Below are 16,796 nucleotides of genomic sequence, written 5' to 3'. Positions count from 1 at the left end.
GAGGAAGCACTGGTGCCCACGTGCACCAAATCCCTTTTCTTAAGAATCATTACTAATCATTACTATGCTTCTGTATAGCAGCCCTCTTTTTTTGTCTTGCACCGGGGCACCTAGTATGCCAGGGCCGGCCCTGGCTGCGCCGATGCAGTATATATATGCAGCTCACCGTGACTAGTCGTTCTGATTATCTCAGTTGGCGACTCTAGTAAACCTTAGACTTACTTCCACATATATTTTGGGTGCGACGAAAAATTCTGCACTGACCAGCGTACCATATAGAGCGTGTCACCTTCTCCAACAATAAACCTCCTTAGAACGATCTCGACAAATCGAGGTTAATCCTCTGGTGCAAGAAATAAAAGAGTCCATGAACGTAATATATTATTAAGCCACCGAGTAACAGGAATATATATGTCACCGATATATCCTTTCCCCCCTAGAAGAAAGTTTAGGCATCTGCTTCTAACTGTGAAATGATGCTCACGAACACTTGGAAGCCCTGGGCCATATCTGGGAACAGGCAGTACTCGTTCTTCGCGTGGTATGTCTTCAGTAAGCCTGCAGCGTACCAGCAGCAACATTATATGAGCACGAACACTTTAAAGTAAAAATAAAAAAAGAAAGACTTCAGCTACATGTCTCAGGTAAACAGTAGTAACAGAACAACTAAACATTATGCAAAAGGGAAGTGTAGGAACATGAACGGTAATCCCTAGCGCAATTAATCTATGAAGTCAAGTAGTGTTTCAACCCACGACATATAATAAAATGACCAACAGAAGTCGAAAAATATAAACTGCTTGCTGAAGTGCCTACCGTATCCGGCAGTCTGAACATCAAACCCCTCATCCTGCAAAGCGTCACCATGAGTTTGTTTTAGTGCACACAGATTGCATTCAGAAAAAAAATGTGTATGTCAGGGTTCAAACCTGTAATTCCCGGATCAGAGGCAGACTCCCTGTGATGGAATATGGCTCTACATGTCCGACTATTTCCTCGGTCGCTTTGCATAATGCTTTAAAGCCTCGAGACTCAAGGTTGCACGCCACCCCGTTCATTATATCTCCATCAAAAGTGATTTCAAGCCTATAACAAATTAACCATGAGTAATGAAAACTAAAAGCTCTATCATGACGGTTGCTTGTAGATGTGAGTAAAGTCAAAATAATTCACCTTCCTCGTAGGTTCTCATCAGGAAGAACGTATTTGGACACTGGGCCACGAGTAGGGAGCTTTGTTTCAAGGTTAGCATTTATATCATCCACATACTCTTGTAACTTCTTAACAACAAAGCTCGTGCTGCATGATGATGTCAGTGGCAAGTATCAATTTAACACATCATTTGCCAGCCAAGTAGCCATAGACAGCTAGACGCACATCCAGGAGAAAGAATATTACATAAGGGAAGGGGCTTACCTATAGAAAGGAGTCAATCTGCAATATAGAAAGAACATATGGTCAGGAAGGACTATATTAGGGGGGAAAAAAGGTGAAAATGGTTTATTGTTTCTATTGGATTCTTACAAACACAGAAATATGCAAGCAGTGCCAGTCCATTGCAATATTATTTTATTCCCTTAATCCTACATAAACATTCTACTGACTACAAATGATTCCACATTAAATTTCCGTAGGGACTCACCATACCTCAAGGCTCCAGCAATTCACAAAATGCAGACCAAACTAAAACTAAGTCACCATTTTAGATCAAGTGCAATTGAAGTGAACCTAAGAACCCCAGGGCAAGAGTCGAACCTTATATCCCCTGAAATTGTACATTCTCCAGGAATTTGATTCAGACCTCCACCAGGATCTGCAAAGGTGTGAAGTATCACTTACTAGGAGCCTATACAATGATATCATTTTTTTATTATAAATACAATCCTGAACATCATAAAAATACAGGTGCAGGTGGACTTACAGCTCCACTTTGTTGGCTTAATTGTAGATGGAGTAGCAAACTTGTAGAGCTTCTCTTTCTCGTGTGCAGGGAAGTCGTTGTAAAACCGTGTTTGGATTTCTTTAAGTGCGTCCATATTTAACTCCATGGAATTTATGGCCTTTAGCAAAACAAAACAAAAGAAGATATCTTCAGATTTCAAAAACGATACCACACTTTGTCGTCTCCAAAGGTGGAAACATTACGTTTGGACATGTTCACTTGTAAGCTACTTAAATATTTCTTTCCCTATCATTACAAAACAATCTCTTATGTACGCAGGCAAATAAACATCTGTAAAGAGCGTTCGCATAATAGCAGAGTTGATAATGCAGATCTGCCATCGGTCCTGTATCAGCGATCACTTGCATTAGGCTTTCTGTATAACTTGGTTTTCGGTCCTATTTCTCATACTTCCTCCGATTCATATTACTTGACACTACTACGGATGTACCTAGAACTAAAATATGTCTAGCTAGATACATCTATATTAGTGGCAACTAACATGGATCGGAGGGAGTAGATAAGTTCATACTTTGACACTAACCGCACGACTTCTAGCTTATTTTAGCAAGTGTACTTTTAAATTTAATAGATCATTGTTATAATCTATTTAATACATCCTCTGTTTCACTATAATTGACCCCAGTTTTAGAAACCTCTGTTTCAAAAAACATGTCAGTGTAGAAGACGAATAGTTTGACCCTATATGGCAATTCCTACTTTAATGCTTGAAAGAGATTAGTAGGATATATATGGACATTTCACATGAACTCTTAGATTTTGCGTGTGTGCAGTTACAGTTAAAAGAGAGCAGTAACTAAACACTGCTCTAATGAGTTTGAATGAGTACCTTATGTGCGAGGCCACTGTGGAACAGCTTCCCTGTTGCCTTCAGATGCCACGGGATCATTCCACCGGTGCCAATGCATGGCTGCTTATCAGCTGTATCTATCCAAAACCTTCACAATATCATAAAAATAAAATCAATCAAATCAGCACAAATTTCTCATGGGTGACACACTAGTCAATCATTCCAGTGAAGCATATCAGCCAGTTCGATACTTACAACGGTCCAGTCTTGAGCTTATCCAGTAACCCATCCTTGACAAGGCCATCAACACCAATGCCAGTGACCGATGAGTTCTCCTCGTTGGCAATGAACACCGCAATTACGGAATGTTTCAATGCTGGTTTCACCTCACCAAGCCGCCGCATGAGCTGAGTCACAAGCGCCACATGACCAAGACAGTCAGTCGTCCCACGGCCCCTAAGCTTTTCCTTGTCATCACTGTCAAATGTTAGTGAGAAGGGATCGAAGTCCTGAAAGAGAAGGAAACAATCCAGTTAACTGATTATAACCAAGAGCAATATTTGAGCTACAAATTAACAATTGGTCTGAAATCAATTACTTGACGCAAGCAGAAAGAACATGACCTTACAGGCTTACACAAACCGCACTAAATTGGGGAAAGGTGGAGCATCGAAGCACTAAGTTGTACCAAAATACTACATAAGCCATAAGGGCAACAGAACATTATACGATCTATACTTGTAACTTGTAAGTTCTAAGTTCTAACATATCCCAACATATCTGCCAGTATGCAGATTTTAAGACCATAAAATCGTGGTTGATTCCTTGCTCACAAGTCACAACCATAATATCATTATACTCCCTCCATCCATAAAAGGATGTCGGAGATTTGTTTAAATTCGGATGTATCTCACTAAAGAGTGTCTGGATACATCTAAATTTAGACAAACTTGCGACATTCTTTTATGGATAGCGGTAGTACAACAAAGCGAGTTAGTCTCCACTCTAAGCCTTCCTGCAAACAAAAGCTTCTGCTCTAAGCTGGATCTAGGATATTTTCACCCAATGATACAGCAAAGTGACCATTACGAACGCAGAAACCACCGGATCACCCAATCATGCATCATACGGTAGAAGACAATAGAGGCATAGAGCTACCTACAAATCTGAGAAGTTGAAATTCTGATAACCATCGATGCAATCACCTAAGCTACAACAAAATAAGGTGCCAATTATCCGGGCGGAAACGCCCCCAAATCAAGCAGACACTCAATCCTTCGCCAGCAACCGCAAACCCTAAAATCAGTTTTCGCACCATCCAAACAAATCTTCTACTAGGAGCACTCACCCACTCGTTAGGGTTGGCGGGGACGACGTCCATGTGCATGCCGACGAAGGAGACGACGCGGCCGGGGACGGTGCCGGGGTACTCGACGATGACGTTGCTGCGGCCGTCGGTGTAGTTAACCTTGCGCACGAGGAGCGGGCCGCCGCCGGTGTCCGTGGACAGCGGGCGGAGCACGTCGAGCACGTGCTGCGCCACGAGCTCCTCCTGCGGGACGAGCTCCGGCGGGTCGTTCTGCAGGCGCTGGGTCTCGCCGATGAGCTTGGCGAGGAGGGCGACGAAGGGGTCGCGGTCCAGGCCGCCGACGGCGTCCTTGAGCGGCGGCGCCGGAGATGCCATCTGAGACGCGGCGGCGGATTGGGTCGGCAGCTGAGGGAGTCCAGATGAGGAGCTCTGTGCTTGAGCAATTCTTTGATGCGTACGATGTGAGCGTTTGATGCGCCCTCTTCAACGACGGCACGGATGCGTGCCGTGTCCGCTGCGGTAATTTCTTTACTGTACGCCTTTGCTTAGCTACTTTTCTGCAGCGAAAATATGACTGACAGCGAACTGAAAAATCAGAGCAATCTAGGCGAAGTGTTTTACAATGTCACGACTTATGCAAAAGGAGATACTACTACATTGAAATTTAAGATATTTTGAATACAAAAAATATTAGTTTCATTCTTATGTTAAATACTAGTAAGAAACATTGTTTGTTACTTTTTCATCATCCTATTGTCGCGACAGTTTGTTGGTCAGTGCTATTATCCATTAGAAGGCGATATCGATTATTTTTCATGACCAATGCACCAAAGTGCAAGGTTTACTCTCCCACCAAGGTTACACAAGAGGGTTATGCGACAAAACAGTCTTAAATGTGGAAGTTTTTAACATGTAATTAATCAGGAGCGCACTACGGCATGGACAAGTTGGTTTCTCGGTTTTGCCCGTGTGGCGACTGGCGACATGCCGATATTGTCCTTCTGATCTTCTCCTTCCAATTCCTACTCAGATCTGATCTCCTCTTCGTTTCTGCTCTATTTCTATCTCTCTGTTCTTGATTTGCTCCTACCCATCGTTTCAATCTTCAACTTTCTCTTTTTTCTCACCCCTCCAAAAAATCTCTCAAAGAGGAAAAGTCTGGTACCGTTTTTCTTCACCACCAGTGACATCGCACCACCGGCGACGGAGCTCTGCTTCTGTTGGGGCCTTGTGTTTTCTCTCCCCACCTTTATCTCCATCACATCAAGAACAACTCCGAAACCCCCACCATCCGACCCAAAACTTTGTAGAGCCGAATCTGTTCAGGCTTGTGAGTTGTGAAGGTAGTCAGCCGCCTGCCTAGATCGATTTGCGCCGCCCTGCCTAGTCCAATTTCTGTGGTTTGAGTTTTGCTCCGTAGGCATCTCTATTTGCCGCCACTGAATCCAGAGGAACTGCACACACAACTGAAGAAGCGCATCGGATTCAAGCTCAAAATCAGCACAGGACCGCTGACAGCCGCACCGCGCTTCAGTATCAAGCAACCCCAGCTCCGCAGACATCATGAAATTTATTGGATGGAACTGCCAAGGCCCAGGTAGAAACCTCGACACGTCAAATAAAATGGGCTACCTAGCAAAATTAATGTACTCCACGAAGGCACAGGTAACCTTTATTTCTGAGATTAGAACCTCTAAATACAACTCTACACACCTGAACAATCGCTTTAATTTAGCCGATAGCTTGTTGTTCCTTCTGTTGGGCTCTCGGGAGGCCTTTGGCTCTTGTGGAACGATGAAGTTCAAGTCACTATCAAGTTCTCTAGCTTTTATCTGATTTTAGCTTTGGTTGTTCATATTGCTTCGAGTGTGGATTTTATACTGGTTTGTGTGTATGGGGACCCTCATCATCGTGAGACTAAGGCGATTTGGGACCATATTTCTACTTTTGTGCATGATAATCTTGGCAAACCAGTAGTTTGTTTAGGAGACCTCAATAATATCATGTCTGATGCAGACTCTACTTCCAGTAATGCAAATAAATATCATATGCGTGCTTTCAACTCGTATGTCAAGCAATGTGGTCTTTTTGATCTTGGCTTTAGCGGTCCAGCTTATACCTGGACAAATAAACGCTTTTCCTCAACACCCGTGTTTGAAAGACTAGATCGCGGTTTGGCAAATGCTGAGTGGTGCAATTTGTTCCCGAATACAAATGTTTTTAATCTTCCTATTATGTTCGGTGATCATGCACCAATTCTTATATCTACAGAATCTCAATTTAGAAAGCCAAAACTCAGTTTCAAGTTCGAAAATTGGTGGGCTATGGAAGAGGATTTTCAAATAATTGCAAAATCTGCTTGGTTATCGTCGGCCAATAGGCCTTTCCATGCTCGAACCACTAACCTTGCAGGAACCCTCAAACGGTGGTGCAAGAAAAAGAAACCTCTCAGCCAACAATTGGATACCATTCAAGATCAGATCAACAACATTCAAATGCAGCCGGTCCAGGTACGAAACCACTCCCTTGAGGCAAACCTCATGGCCAAATATGAAGAAAACATGAGCAAATTAACTGAATTTTATAGACAAAGAGCAAAAAAACATTGGGCTACCCATGGGGATAGAAACACCTCCTTCTTTCATAATGCTGTTCTTAGGCGCAGGAGAAGAAATCGCATCTCTTCGATTAAGGATGAGCGGGGGAATACTTACCATGACCCAGATGACATTGCAAACCAATTTGTGTCATATTTTCGAAACATTTTTAGATCTACTAGTGCTAACAGTGACAGGTTTTCCCCAAATACAAGTCCACCCCTAGATTCAGAGGACGACTTCACATACTCAATTCCAGACAAACAAGAAATTTGGCAAATCCTAAGGTCAATGAAAAAGAATGCGTCTCCCGGACCGGATGGGTTTAACGTTTCTTTCTACCTCTCAGCCTAGGATTGGATTGGAGATGATGCTACAATGTTGATTCAGAACTTCTACCAAACAGGTATACTTCCTCCTCATCTTAATGATACTCATATTGCTCTCGTTCCAAAGAAGGTAGCTTGTCACCTACCTGCTGATTTTAGACCAATTAGCCTATGCAATGTCATTTATAAGATCATCTGCAAGTCTCTTGCTAATCGCCTGAAAATGCATCTTCCTGATTATATCCACCCTACACAACAAGCTTTTATCGAAGGTAGACGCATTAGCAATAACATCATCATTGCTCAGGAAATTACTCACTCATTTAATCTTAATTCGTGGAATAGTCATGATTTTATGATAAAGATAGATTTGGCAAAAGCTTTTGACAGGGTGGAATGGCACTTCATTCTTGCTGCTCTAGAGCGTAAAGGGCTTCATCGCCACTTTATAAATTTGGTCCATGCCTGTATTGCTACACCATCTTTTTCTGTTATAATTAATGGTCAATCTTATGCTCGGTTTAGTAGCAGTAGAGGTATTCGACAAGGTTGCCCCCTGTCTCCTTCTCTTTTTGTCCTTGCAGTCAATGAACTTTCATTGGCGCTCCAAGAAGCTTTACAAGCCAATCACTTCACAGGTATATCTTTTGATCCAAATTGTCCTCCAATACACTCATTGATGTTTCCAGATGATCTTATTGTTTGTGGCAAGGTGAATGTACAGGAAGCTACGACTATTTCACATATCATTCACCAGTTTTGTCAGGCCTCTGGTCAAATTCCAAATTGGAGCAAATCTGCCATAATGTTTAGTAAAAAAGTTAACATGCAAGTCAAGCAGGACATAAAGAAAATCTTTCCGGTTCAGGACATTGATAGCAACACCATGCATTTAGGTCATCCACTAATCCTCCCATCAAAAGACAGGTCAGCAGCTTACAACTTTATTTATGAAAAATTCAAATGCAAATTAAGTGCTTACAAGGCCAACAGAATGTCCCATGCAGCAAGGTTAACTTTGATAAAATCAGTCTTCTCTTCTATACCTATATATTATATGTCGAACATACTTTTCTCCAGAAAGTTTCTCTCCAAACTTACAGCTATCATCAGGAACTTCTGGTGGACTGGAGTTAGGGAAGAGTCTACCACAATAAGCTTATGTCTTAGGGCATGGGCTGATATATGCATGCAAAAGAAAGAAGGTGGTCTGGGCATTAGAAATTTACAGGCAATTAACCAAGGTCTCATCCTAACGGCGGCTTGGAGACTTGCAAATGATCCACAACATCATTTGGCACAAATTCTGAAATCCAAATATCATCCCGCTTCCTCCATTTGGCGAGCAAAACCAAACACTCCGAAGTCTGCTTTCTGGACAGCTATACTCAAGGTGAGGCCTCTTTTGAACTCTGCTGCTTTTTATCAACTCTTTGATGGAAGTATTTCCATTTGCAGTACCCCTTGGTTTTCGGGCTGGGAAACCATTTATGACAATCTTATTATCCAAGAACACCCATATAATTACCCTGCTATTGTAAAAGATCTATGGATACCCAACCAAAAAACATGGAATATCCCTCTTATCCAAAGCCTCTTCACTCCGCAAACTGCTAATCAGATTATCCAAACCCCTATCATCTTAGCTTATGGGCAAGATACTCTTTGTTGGAAACTAACTCCTGCAGGTGTGTGCTCGGCAAAAAGTGCTTACTACCATTGCAGGACACACTTGGTGCTCCTAGCCAACCAAAGACCAAAAGAAGTGCCGGTTCATATCAAAAACCTACTTTCACAGGTCTGGAAATGCAAGACAATGGTGCCAAGAGTTCAAACTTTTGCATGGAGACTATTGAGAAGAGCACTTCCCACCGGAAAAAGGGCAGGTAAGTTCTCCATTCACATCAGGGAGGAGTGCTCCAGGTGCGGAACAATTGAGGACGAAATGCATTTATTTTTTCTATGCCCTTTTTCTAAAGCAGCCTGGTTCAGCCACCCATGGTACATTAGGACTGAAGTGATTGCTTCAAATCATCGGTACGTTCCAGACTTTATTTAGGCCTTGCTCACTTCTGGTAACCCTTCAGCTTCGCTTGAATATATCTATACATTTTTATGGTGCCTTTGGAAAGCAAGGAATGAACAACTTTTCTGCAGGAAAGCTTATAAACCTTATCAGGTATTTGTTGCAATACAGGCAATACTCCAGGGAGCAAAACTAGGTGATCAGGCTAAGAACAACCAGCCACAAGCTCTGGTCCAGAAGAGGGAAATACCCAAACGAGCTTCCCCAATCCAAGAACAAATTAGTTTTATGGATGCAGCTACCTCTCAGAATCTACAAAATAACCTTCAGGTGATTCCTACTCCAGGAACAACTGTGGCTGATCCATGGAGCATCCCAGGCACAAAGATCTTCACAGATGCTGCATGTACGCAACAACATAATCATGACAGTCCTCCATCGCGGGCGGGGATTGGAATCATCATTCAACTTGAAGGTGCTCACCAATGTACTCGTCTCCTCATCTCAGTTGTTTCTGCTCTGGCCATTTCAGCGCTACAGGCAGAGGCATTTGGCTTGCTTCTTGCAGCCAATCTGGTTCACCACTTACAACTCCAACAGGTTACCTTCTTCACAGACTGTGATATCCTGGCGAAGGCAGCTAGCCGTAACATAATTGAAGACCCAGGTCATTGGCAGATTAGGCCACAACTTGCTACTCTCTTCACATGCCTTCCTTCCGTAGACAAAATATTTCACATTACCAGGTGTATGAACTTCAAGGCTCACTTCCAAGCAAAACTTGCTACTAGGATTCAAGACAAACCTTTCTCTATCAGATGCATTAGCACACAGGAAAATGCAGCTTGCACTTTCAAAGATGTAATTTCACATTTCAACGATGCCTTGTGCACGCTTACCTCTGTAAAATGTTGTTGAGCTTAATGGAAAACTGTTATGTCAAAAAAAAAGGTTACACAAGAGGAGAATCCAAGAAAGTTTGAGGGTACGATATGATGCTATACAACTTGCATGCAGAACAAACACTCGTGACATTCAAGGTCTTGAGCCAAAAGTTGTGCAAGTTCCCACGCAAACTGTGGGAGAATCAGGCCAAGTCTCACGACTTAATCCTTAAATTTGAGTATTTTTACACTGAAATAGTATGGTCCTTACTCCTTAGTAGGGTGTCAAAGTCGCCCGCTTTCCATCTCACAAATGAAAATTTACTGAAACAAAAAATGACGGAAAAGATTGAAATTTGAGCTAGCTTTGAGCAACTATGCGTCAGCAACCCACGGCGCTTGCCACCGTACTCCTTACTATTATAAGTTTAGAGTCACAGGGTTGTTTCAAACTTAAATTGAACAGGTGTTGATTGAAGGGCATTTCCTTAATCTTTACTATTATATTCGAGTTGGTCGTACGTCATACAACGCGTTTAGTGAACGAGATTGGGAACATCTAATCTCGCGGCCTCCGCTTAACATCCAACAGTCCACGAACAATTATGGAAACAATAATCATGCTACAAATTAATAAGGAAACAATCTCACAACCATCTTTAGCACTCACAGTATCAATTAATCACTGTAAAACTTAATTAGGAAACAATCTATTTCTTTATCTTTAAACCTATTATATTAGGGACTGTCTAATTCACATACAGCTGTTTTGCAATTCGTTTACACACGTTTTTTGGAGTAATAAGGTACTGACACGTCATTTTAGTAAATTCGCGTCCAACTCAGGTCGTGGCCGTGCTGTGATTTTGTTTCGGGCCACAGCCTCTTAACGGGTCGCGTATTCCAGTGTGGTCCAGCCCAAAACGACAAAAAAACCCAAAACGAAAGGCCCCTTCTGGACAACACTTGTTTCGGGCCTCAGCCTCATACCTTTCTTTACCCCTCTGATAGTAGCCCATCTTCTTCTTCCAAAAAGAAAGCAAGAACAAAGGGATCGTCTCATTTGGGGAACAAACTAACACAAAAGAAACACACGGAAAAATGAGATCCAGCTAGGGGAGGAAAAACATGGAGGAAGGAGAAGAATAAAAACAAGGGAGAAACCTAGGCTTGGATGCTGACCTTGCTGGCAAGCTGAAAACAACAACTCTCCAGATCAGTCTTTTTCACCGAAAACACTGCCAGAAATAAGATTTTCATGAGATTCAGTAGATGATAACCCTTGCCTGTCCCCTAAAACCAGATGACTCGCATGTACCGGAAAATCGAAAACAAAATTAGGGAGGACCCAGGACAGAGCCAAGATTGACATATGTACGTACTAACACATATGATCAAAGTAAAATAATCATTCTTAGGGGGCTTAGCACATGCTCGTCCAACCATTCTTGAGAAAAAGTTAGAGTTGACATCAAGGAATAGCAATTGTTCAAAAATAAGAGACAAAATACAGTCTAGAACTATCCATGGTCTTGGTACGTACATAGATCCAAAGAACCAAAAGAAAGACACAAGACCAAACATATAGAAGTTGACCTCAAAAAAAGAGACAATACATAATTTGGAACTCTCCAAACATCCAACAATTGAGAGACTACAGAGCATCAAACAAGACCTTCACATAACCCCCTACTTCCATGTGGAACAGGATCAGAACAACTAGCCCAGCCTTCAAATCATAGTCCTTGACGAACTTCTTCGACCCTGCCTTGAAACGCATCCTACCGTCAATAGTCATACGGTATTCTCCATCCTGGAAGTTATCACACTCGCCCATCACAAGAATCACCCAACCACTCTTTGCAATGTTCAATGCCTTCACAATATCCTTGGAAATACGCTGATAACAAAAAAAAGGAGGATTCGAAAGTTAAGAAGCATGACAAGATTGTACAGAACCTACAAAAACAATGTGACACAAAAGAAAAGTTCTAAAAAGTTTATACCAGTCCATTGTGTTCGATGTGTGTAGTTGTCAGTCTTACTGTCAAGTAAACTTTTAAGCTTCCAGTTTAATTATACAAGTGACCATAATTCTAACAATTATAAAAAAAGTTTTACATATGTGTGCTATACTGAAAATAGCTACCACTATTTTTGCAGGGTAAAAGTGGTGTATTCCAGCATAAACAACATGCAATGATCAAGGCTCATAATGATGAAGAAGAAGAAGAAGAAGAAGAATTGAAAATGCTCTCACATAAAAAATAAATAAATAACGGTTCTTTTATGACAAAAATGTTCCAGGCTGGCTTCACCTTCAGCTGGGTTGAACAATGACTACATGAATGTAAATGCCATTTTATTTATCCATTGCATTTTGCTACATATGTAATCATTTGCGTGTTTCTATTTTCCTGCTATGAAAACATGGGAAAAAGGAGTTATGCTATTACATATTTAAGTTCGCTACGGTAAAAATCTTGAGGTGAATAAGTATTCTCTGACACACAAGCATAGATAAAAACATTCAAAAAAAGGCGTGGTCCCTCCTCTTTTTTCCAGGCTTGGAACCGGCTATCCAAATTATGAACCTGCTAAAAGACAAAAATGGCATAGGCAGAGTTACCCACCCCTTGCCCCGTTCAAAAAAGTTAAAATAGATTAACAAATCATCAGATGAGACTATTGCGTGATGGTCGCTATTACACCTACCTTGTCTTACCCACCTTGCTCCTTTTGAGAAAATCATGCGTGAACACGAAACAAAAATACAGATACTAATGAAAGAAATACCTGGCTCCTTTTGAGAAATCACAACTTCATGGGATTGAAGAATTAAGAGAAAGGAATTTCAGAGACTAATGAAAGAGATACCTGGCTCCTTTCGAGAAAATCATGTGTGAACACCAAACAAATCGAATTCTTAGAGAAAGAAAGATTGACAGAATAAAGACTAACATAAGCTAAAATCATCAATATTAAGATACTAACAAAAGAAAGATTGAAACAGTGATGAAAGATAGACCTAAGGGTAGAATGAGAATTGACAAATAAGTCGCTGAAACTGAAAATCAAAGCTGAAGAAAACTAACAATGACAAGAGAGTACAGACCTAGGGACAAGAGAGCACAAATGCAATTCTTAGAGAAAGAAAGATTGCCATAATAAATAATAAGATAAGCTAAAATCATCAATATTAAGAGGCTAACAAAAGAAAGATTGAAAGACTGATGAAAGATTGACATAGAGAATAAAAACTGACATACTCAAAATCAATGCTGAAAAGTGAAGAAGGAAATGAAGAGTGATACAAGATAACTAACAAACTAACTAACAATGAAAAGAGATCAAACCATAAATGAAAAATGACTGACTAAAAATCAACGCTCTAGAAATAGACTAAGAATGAACTGAAAACCCAATAAACAGAGACATAGGGACAGAATGACAACTGATAGACTCAAAATCAATGAAGAAAAGTGAAGAATGAAATGAAGAATGATACAAAATAACTAACAATATGACTAACAATGAAAACAGATCAAATGAAAAATGAAAAATAAAGAATGACTTACTAAAAATAAACGCTGACGAAAGAGACTAACAATGATCTGAAAAACAAATAATGACAGACTAAACTGTAAAACTAAATAACTGAAGAATGAAAGGAAAAGTGATAAAATATAATTAAAATGAGAAGGATGAGAGTGATACTAAAACAAGATGCAGGTGCAGGTGCAGGTGCTTTAATCACAACTTATGCTAGAACCTAAGCACATCGCCAGTTAACAAGATGCGTATGCTTCAATCACAACTTACGCTAGAAACAATTCTCAGAACCTTACATGAAAATCGAGTGGACAATCCCTTGACTATTACTTTCTCTTCCATCCACACACAAGAGGGCAGGATTGCATGAGCGTGCTACCTACCTTCCCATACAACAGCAGGAGCGCTCAATCAAAATACAAGCTACCCCAACCGAAGAAAAATATGTCACTGATTTCATAGAACTCAGAGGCGACCGCGCCTGAACGAAACAATTACACATGCGAGCTAATAGAAGATGAAATCATAGCACAAAATGAGCCGAGGAACAAGGAAAGAGTAATCGACTCGCGACCAGCGACCGAGCTTTCCGCGCTCGCGAATAGCCGCTTTCCCTGTCGGAGCTCGAGCAAGCCCCGCGCCCACTGGCTAGACTGAGCATGTACTGACGAGACAAGAATCGCGCCCCCTACCTGATTCTCGACGACCCCCAGAAACTCAAATCACTCACAACCCCCAAATCCCACCTCCAAATCCGCGACGAGACAAGGGAGTAACGGGAGAATCTGTGCCAAAAACATACCCTCGGAGACGAACACGCTTGCACCCGCTATCTCTGGTTCTCGCCATAGATCGAGCTTGACGGCGATGGGAGGCACCGCTCCTCTCTTCCACCACCCGTTCTTCTCTGTCTCTCGTTAATTAATTCTCAAGGCTGACACCGCTCTGTGAGACCTAGGGCCAGGGCCAAAAAGAATTTGAAATGAAAAAGACGACAACGGGCGACAAAACACTAAACGGGCTCGGGTCTGATGCCCGGCTGGCCCGACACCACAAAATCCAACAAAACACGCAGTTACACTGGAGGATCGAGCGCGAATCACAAAGACAAACGAATGGCGCAAAAAACGTGTGTGGACGAATTGCAAAACAGCTAGCTGTTGTTTAGCAGATCCGTTATATTAAAGTTGGGAATGGTGTCATTTTGATATCAAACATTGGAGAAATTTGGACCGTTGGCTTACAAACACCCCTCAAACGTCGGACCGACGTGCACCATTCGATGGAGTTTTTAGTAGTACTCCATATGTTCCCCCGCTCGTTAGCGACAGATGGAATCAAATCAGCAGTCCTTGCCTTGTTATGTCATTCTTTTTTCTCCAGATCCTATTCCGCTCGACTAAAGAGATGCCCTTCCTTGTTTCGATCTCTCTCCTTGGCACCCGCCTTCGTTTCCATCTCACGCGGCGCCGATAATTCAGCTCTCATCCATGAGAACCTCACGCGTTCATCTTCCCTTCCATGCCCTCTCCTACTTTGTGTCTCACGCGGCCCGGCGCCGCCACTCACCTTGGTCAGGTTGCAAGTGGACACGTCCGCGGAGTGTCCGCGTTTGCCTGCATTAGCCGCACGGATGATATGCACGCCTGTTTCTGTCATGCATGCAGGCTAAGCAGGATTAGCAGGCCTCGCGGACGTTTTGTGGACAACCAAAACTTTGCTTGTTCACGCGGAACCTCCTTCCCTTGTACATGCATATGCATGTGCAGCTGCTAGTTTAGAATCAGCACTACAGGATTAACACAGCTTAACCCTGAATCACAAACCATCTAATAATCAGAAGCTAACAAGGACGCATCCACCACCTTGCCAACCTTCTGAATAAGATTACAAAACATGTGATCAGCCATTCAGCCTCTCTGAAATTTTACAGGAGAGAGCAGCAATTTGAAGGCATGGATGACAATATAATGTCTTTATGCACAGGAATACAATTGATAATTCTGGACCAGAAAATCCATGGACCAACAGAGTATATACCAAGTTCAGTATTACATGCTGAAATAATTTAGCAATTCTATTAGAGTGTGCTACTCCGAATGGAAAGTCTGATAAACTCCCGTATTGCTACCAAAACTAGATACATCGAGTTGATGAGCAAGTAAAAGCAGTTTCTCCATATTGCAACAGTGATCAGCAAACTCAACAACCATCAGCTTCCTAATTTATTAGAGAAGCAACTGCTTTTACTTGTAAGAAACCTGAAACAATAGGAAACATTAAGTCCACTAGCGGATCTTAGTAGGGGCTAAACCGGGCCATGGCCCGCCCAGTATTTTTGCAATGCATTGACAGTCAACAGTTAAAACACAGTTCATTGATACATTGGAGGTTGTTACCAGCAATACAAAATCATGTGAATCTATACAAAATCATGACGCTTAGGTGTACAAACACCTCTTCTAGTCTTCTTTAGTTTGGATGCATAATATTGTGAAGGAAATAGCATGGCATATCGTTCTGTGCTTCAAAAGTTTAAGTAATTAATGGCTATGAAGTCATGGTCAAAACATAAGAAAATTCATTATGCATGTACAAAATAGAGCAACATAAATATCTTTGTTTTCTATCCAAGCCTTGATTGCAAGAGAAATTTACACCATGACTAAATGAGTAAAATGGTAAATAATACCTTTTAATGGTCTGGAATGTATTCTTGAAGATTTGGTGGCATTGTCACAAGAATCTGGAAATAGAGCAAAGCTCACATGTTTTAGACCTCACAATAATACATTTCAAAATCTTGCTCTTAAAAAAGTCAGAGGCTCATTGATACATTGGAGGTTGTTACCTGACACTCTTCATCGTCAACATCGGTGGTGGTTGTTTTGTTCACTGAAGGGTCTACAATATTAAAAACAAAGCAACATTTCATTACAACAACTGCCATTTTGACAATATTAAAAACAAAGCAACATTTCATTACAACAACTGCCATTTTGACAATATTGGAAAACTAAGCAAGGAAAGCAGAGTACTATAGATGCAACTAAGCAAGGAAAGTAGTCGTGGATAACTCACCTGCAGCTCGTAGCCAGTCCTGTAAGCAAATCAGAGCCTCAACAGTATCACTTTTTAGCCTGCTCCTATAATCACTAACTACTCTCCCACCGATGCTAAAGGCTGATTCGGATGCCACGGTAGATGCTTGCACAGCTAGCACATCACGAGCAATACAAGATAGCACAGGATACTTTGGAGCATTGGCGTTGTCGCAGCGCTACCACGTCGTCCCCTTCTCTTCCGTCTCTCCCCTTCAACAAGGACACATGCCTCGCCTACAGAC

General features: G+C 41.6%; 1 protein-coding gene and 1 long non-coding RNA gene across 2 annotated transcripts; both read right to left on the bottom strand.

The window, feature by feature from the left end:
* Positions 1-276: 276 nt before the first annotated feature.
* On the bottom strand, positions 277-4,476 carry LOC124687342 (acetylornithine deacetylase-like). The gene is made up of 10 exons (XM_047221134.1): positions 4,102-4,476; positions 3,009-3,262; positions 2,793-2,901; positions 1,922-2,060; positions 1,756-1,813; positions 1,417-1,434; positions 1,174-1,299; positions 930-1,086; positions 817-850; positions 277-558 (listed from the first exon to the last, which is right to left on the bottom strand). The coding sequence occupies exons 1-10, from the start codon at positions 4,435-4,437 to the stop codon at positions 449-451; spliced, it is 1,341 nt and encodes a 446-aa protein (XP_047077090.1). The 5' UTR covers positions 4,438-4,476; the 3' UTR covers positions 277-448.
* Positions 4,477-15,566: 11,090 nt separating this feature from the next.
* On the bottom strand, positions 15,567-16,709 carry LOC124687341. The gene is made up of 4 exons (XR_006998186.1): positions 16,532-16,709; positions 16,302-16,354; positions 16,143-16,196; positions 15,567-15,711 (listed from the first exon to the last, which is right to left on the bottom strand). It is a non-coding gene; the product is annotated as an uncharacterized LOC124687341 (long non-coding RNA).
* Positions 16,710-16,796: the final 87 nt, after the last annotated feature.

The sequence above is a fragment of the Lolium rigidum genome, chromosome 2 (genome assembly GCF_022539505.1).
Source record: "Lolium rigidum isolate FL_2022 chromosome 2, APGP_CSIRO_Lrig_0.1, whole genome shotgun sequence".
NCBI lineage: Eukaryota > Viridiplantae > Streptophyta > Magnoliopsida > Poales > Poaceae > Lolium > Lolium rigidum.
This window is presented reverse-complemented; position numbering and strand designations above follow the sequence as displayed.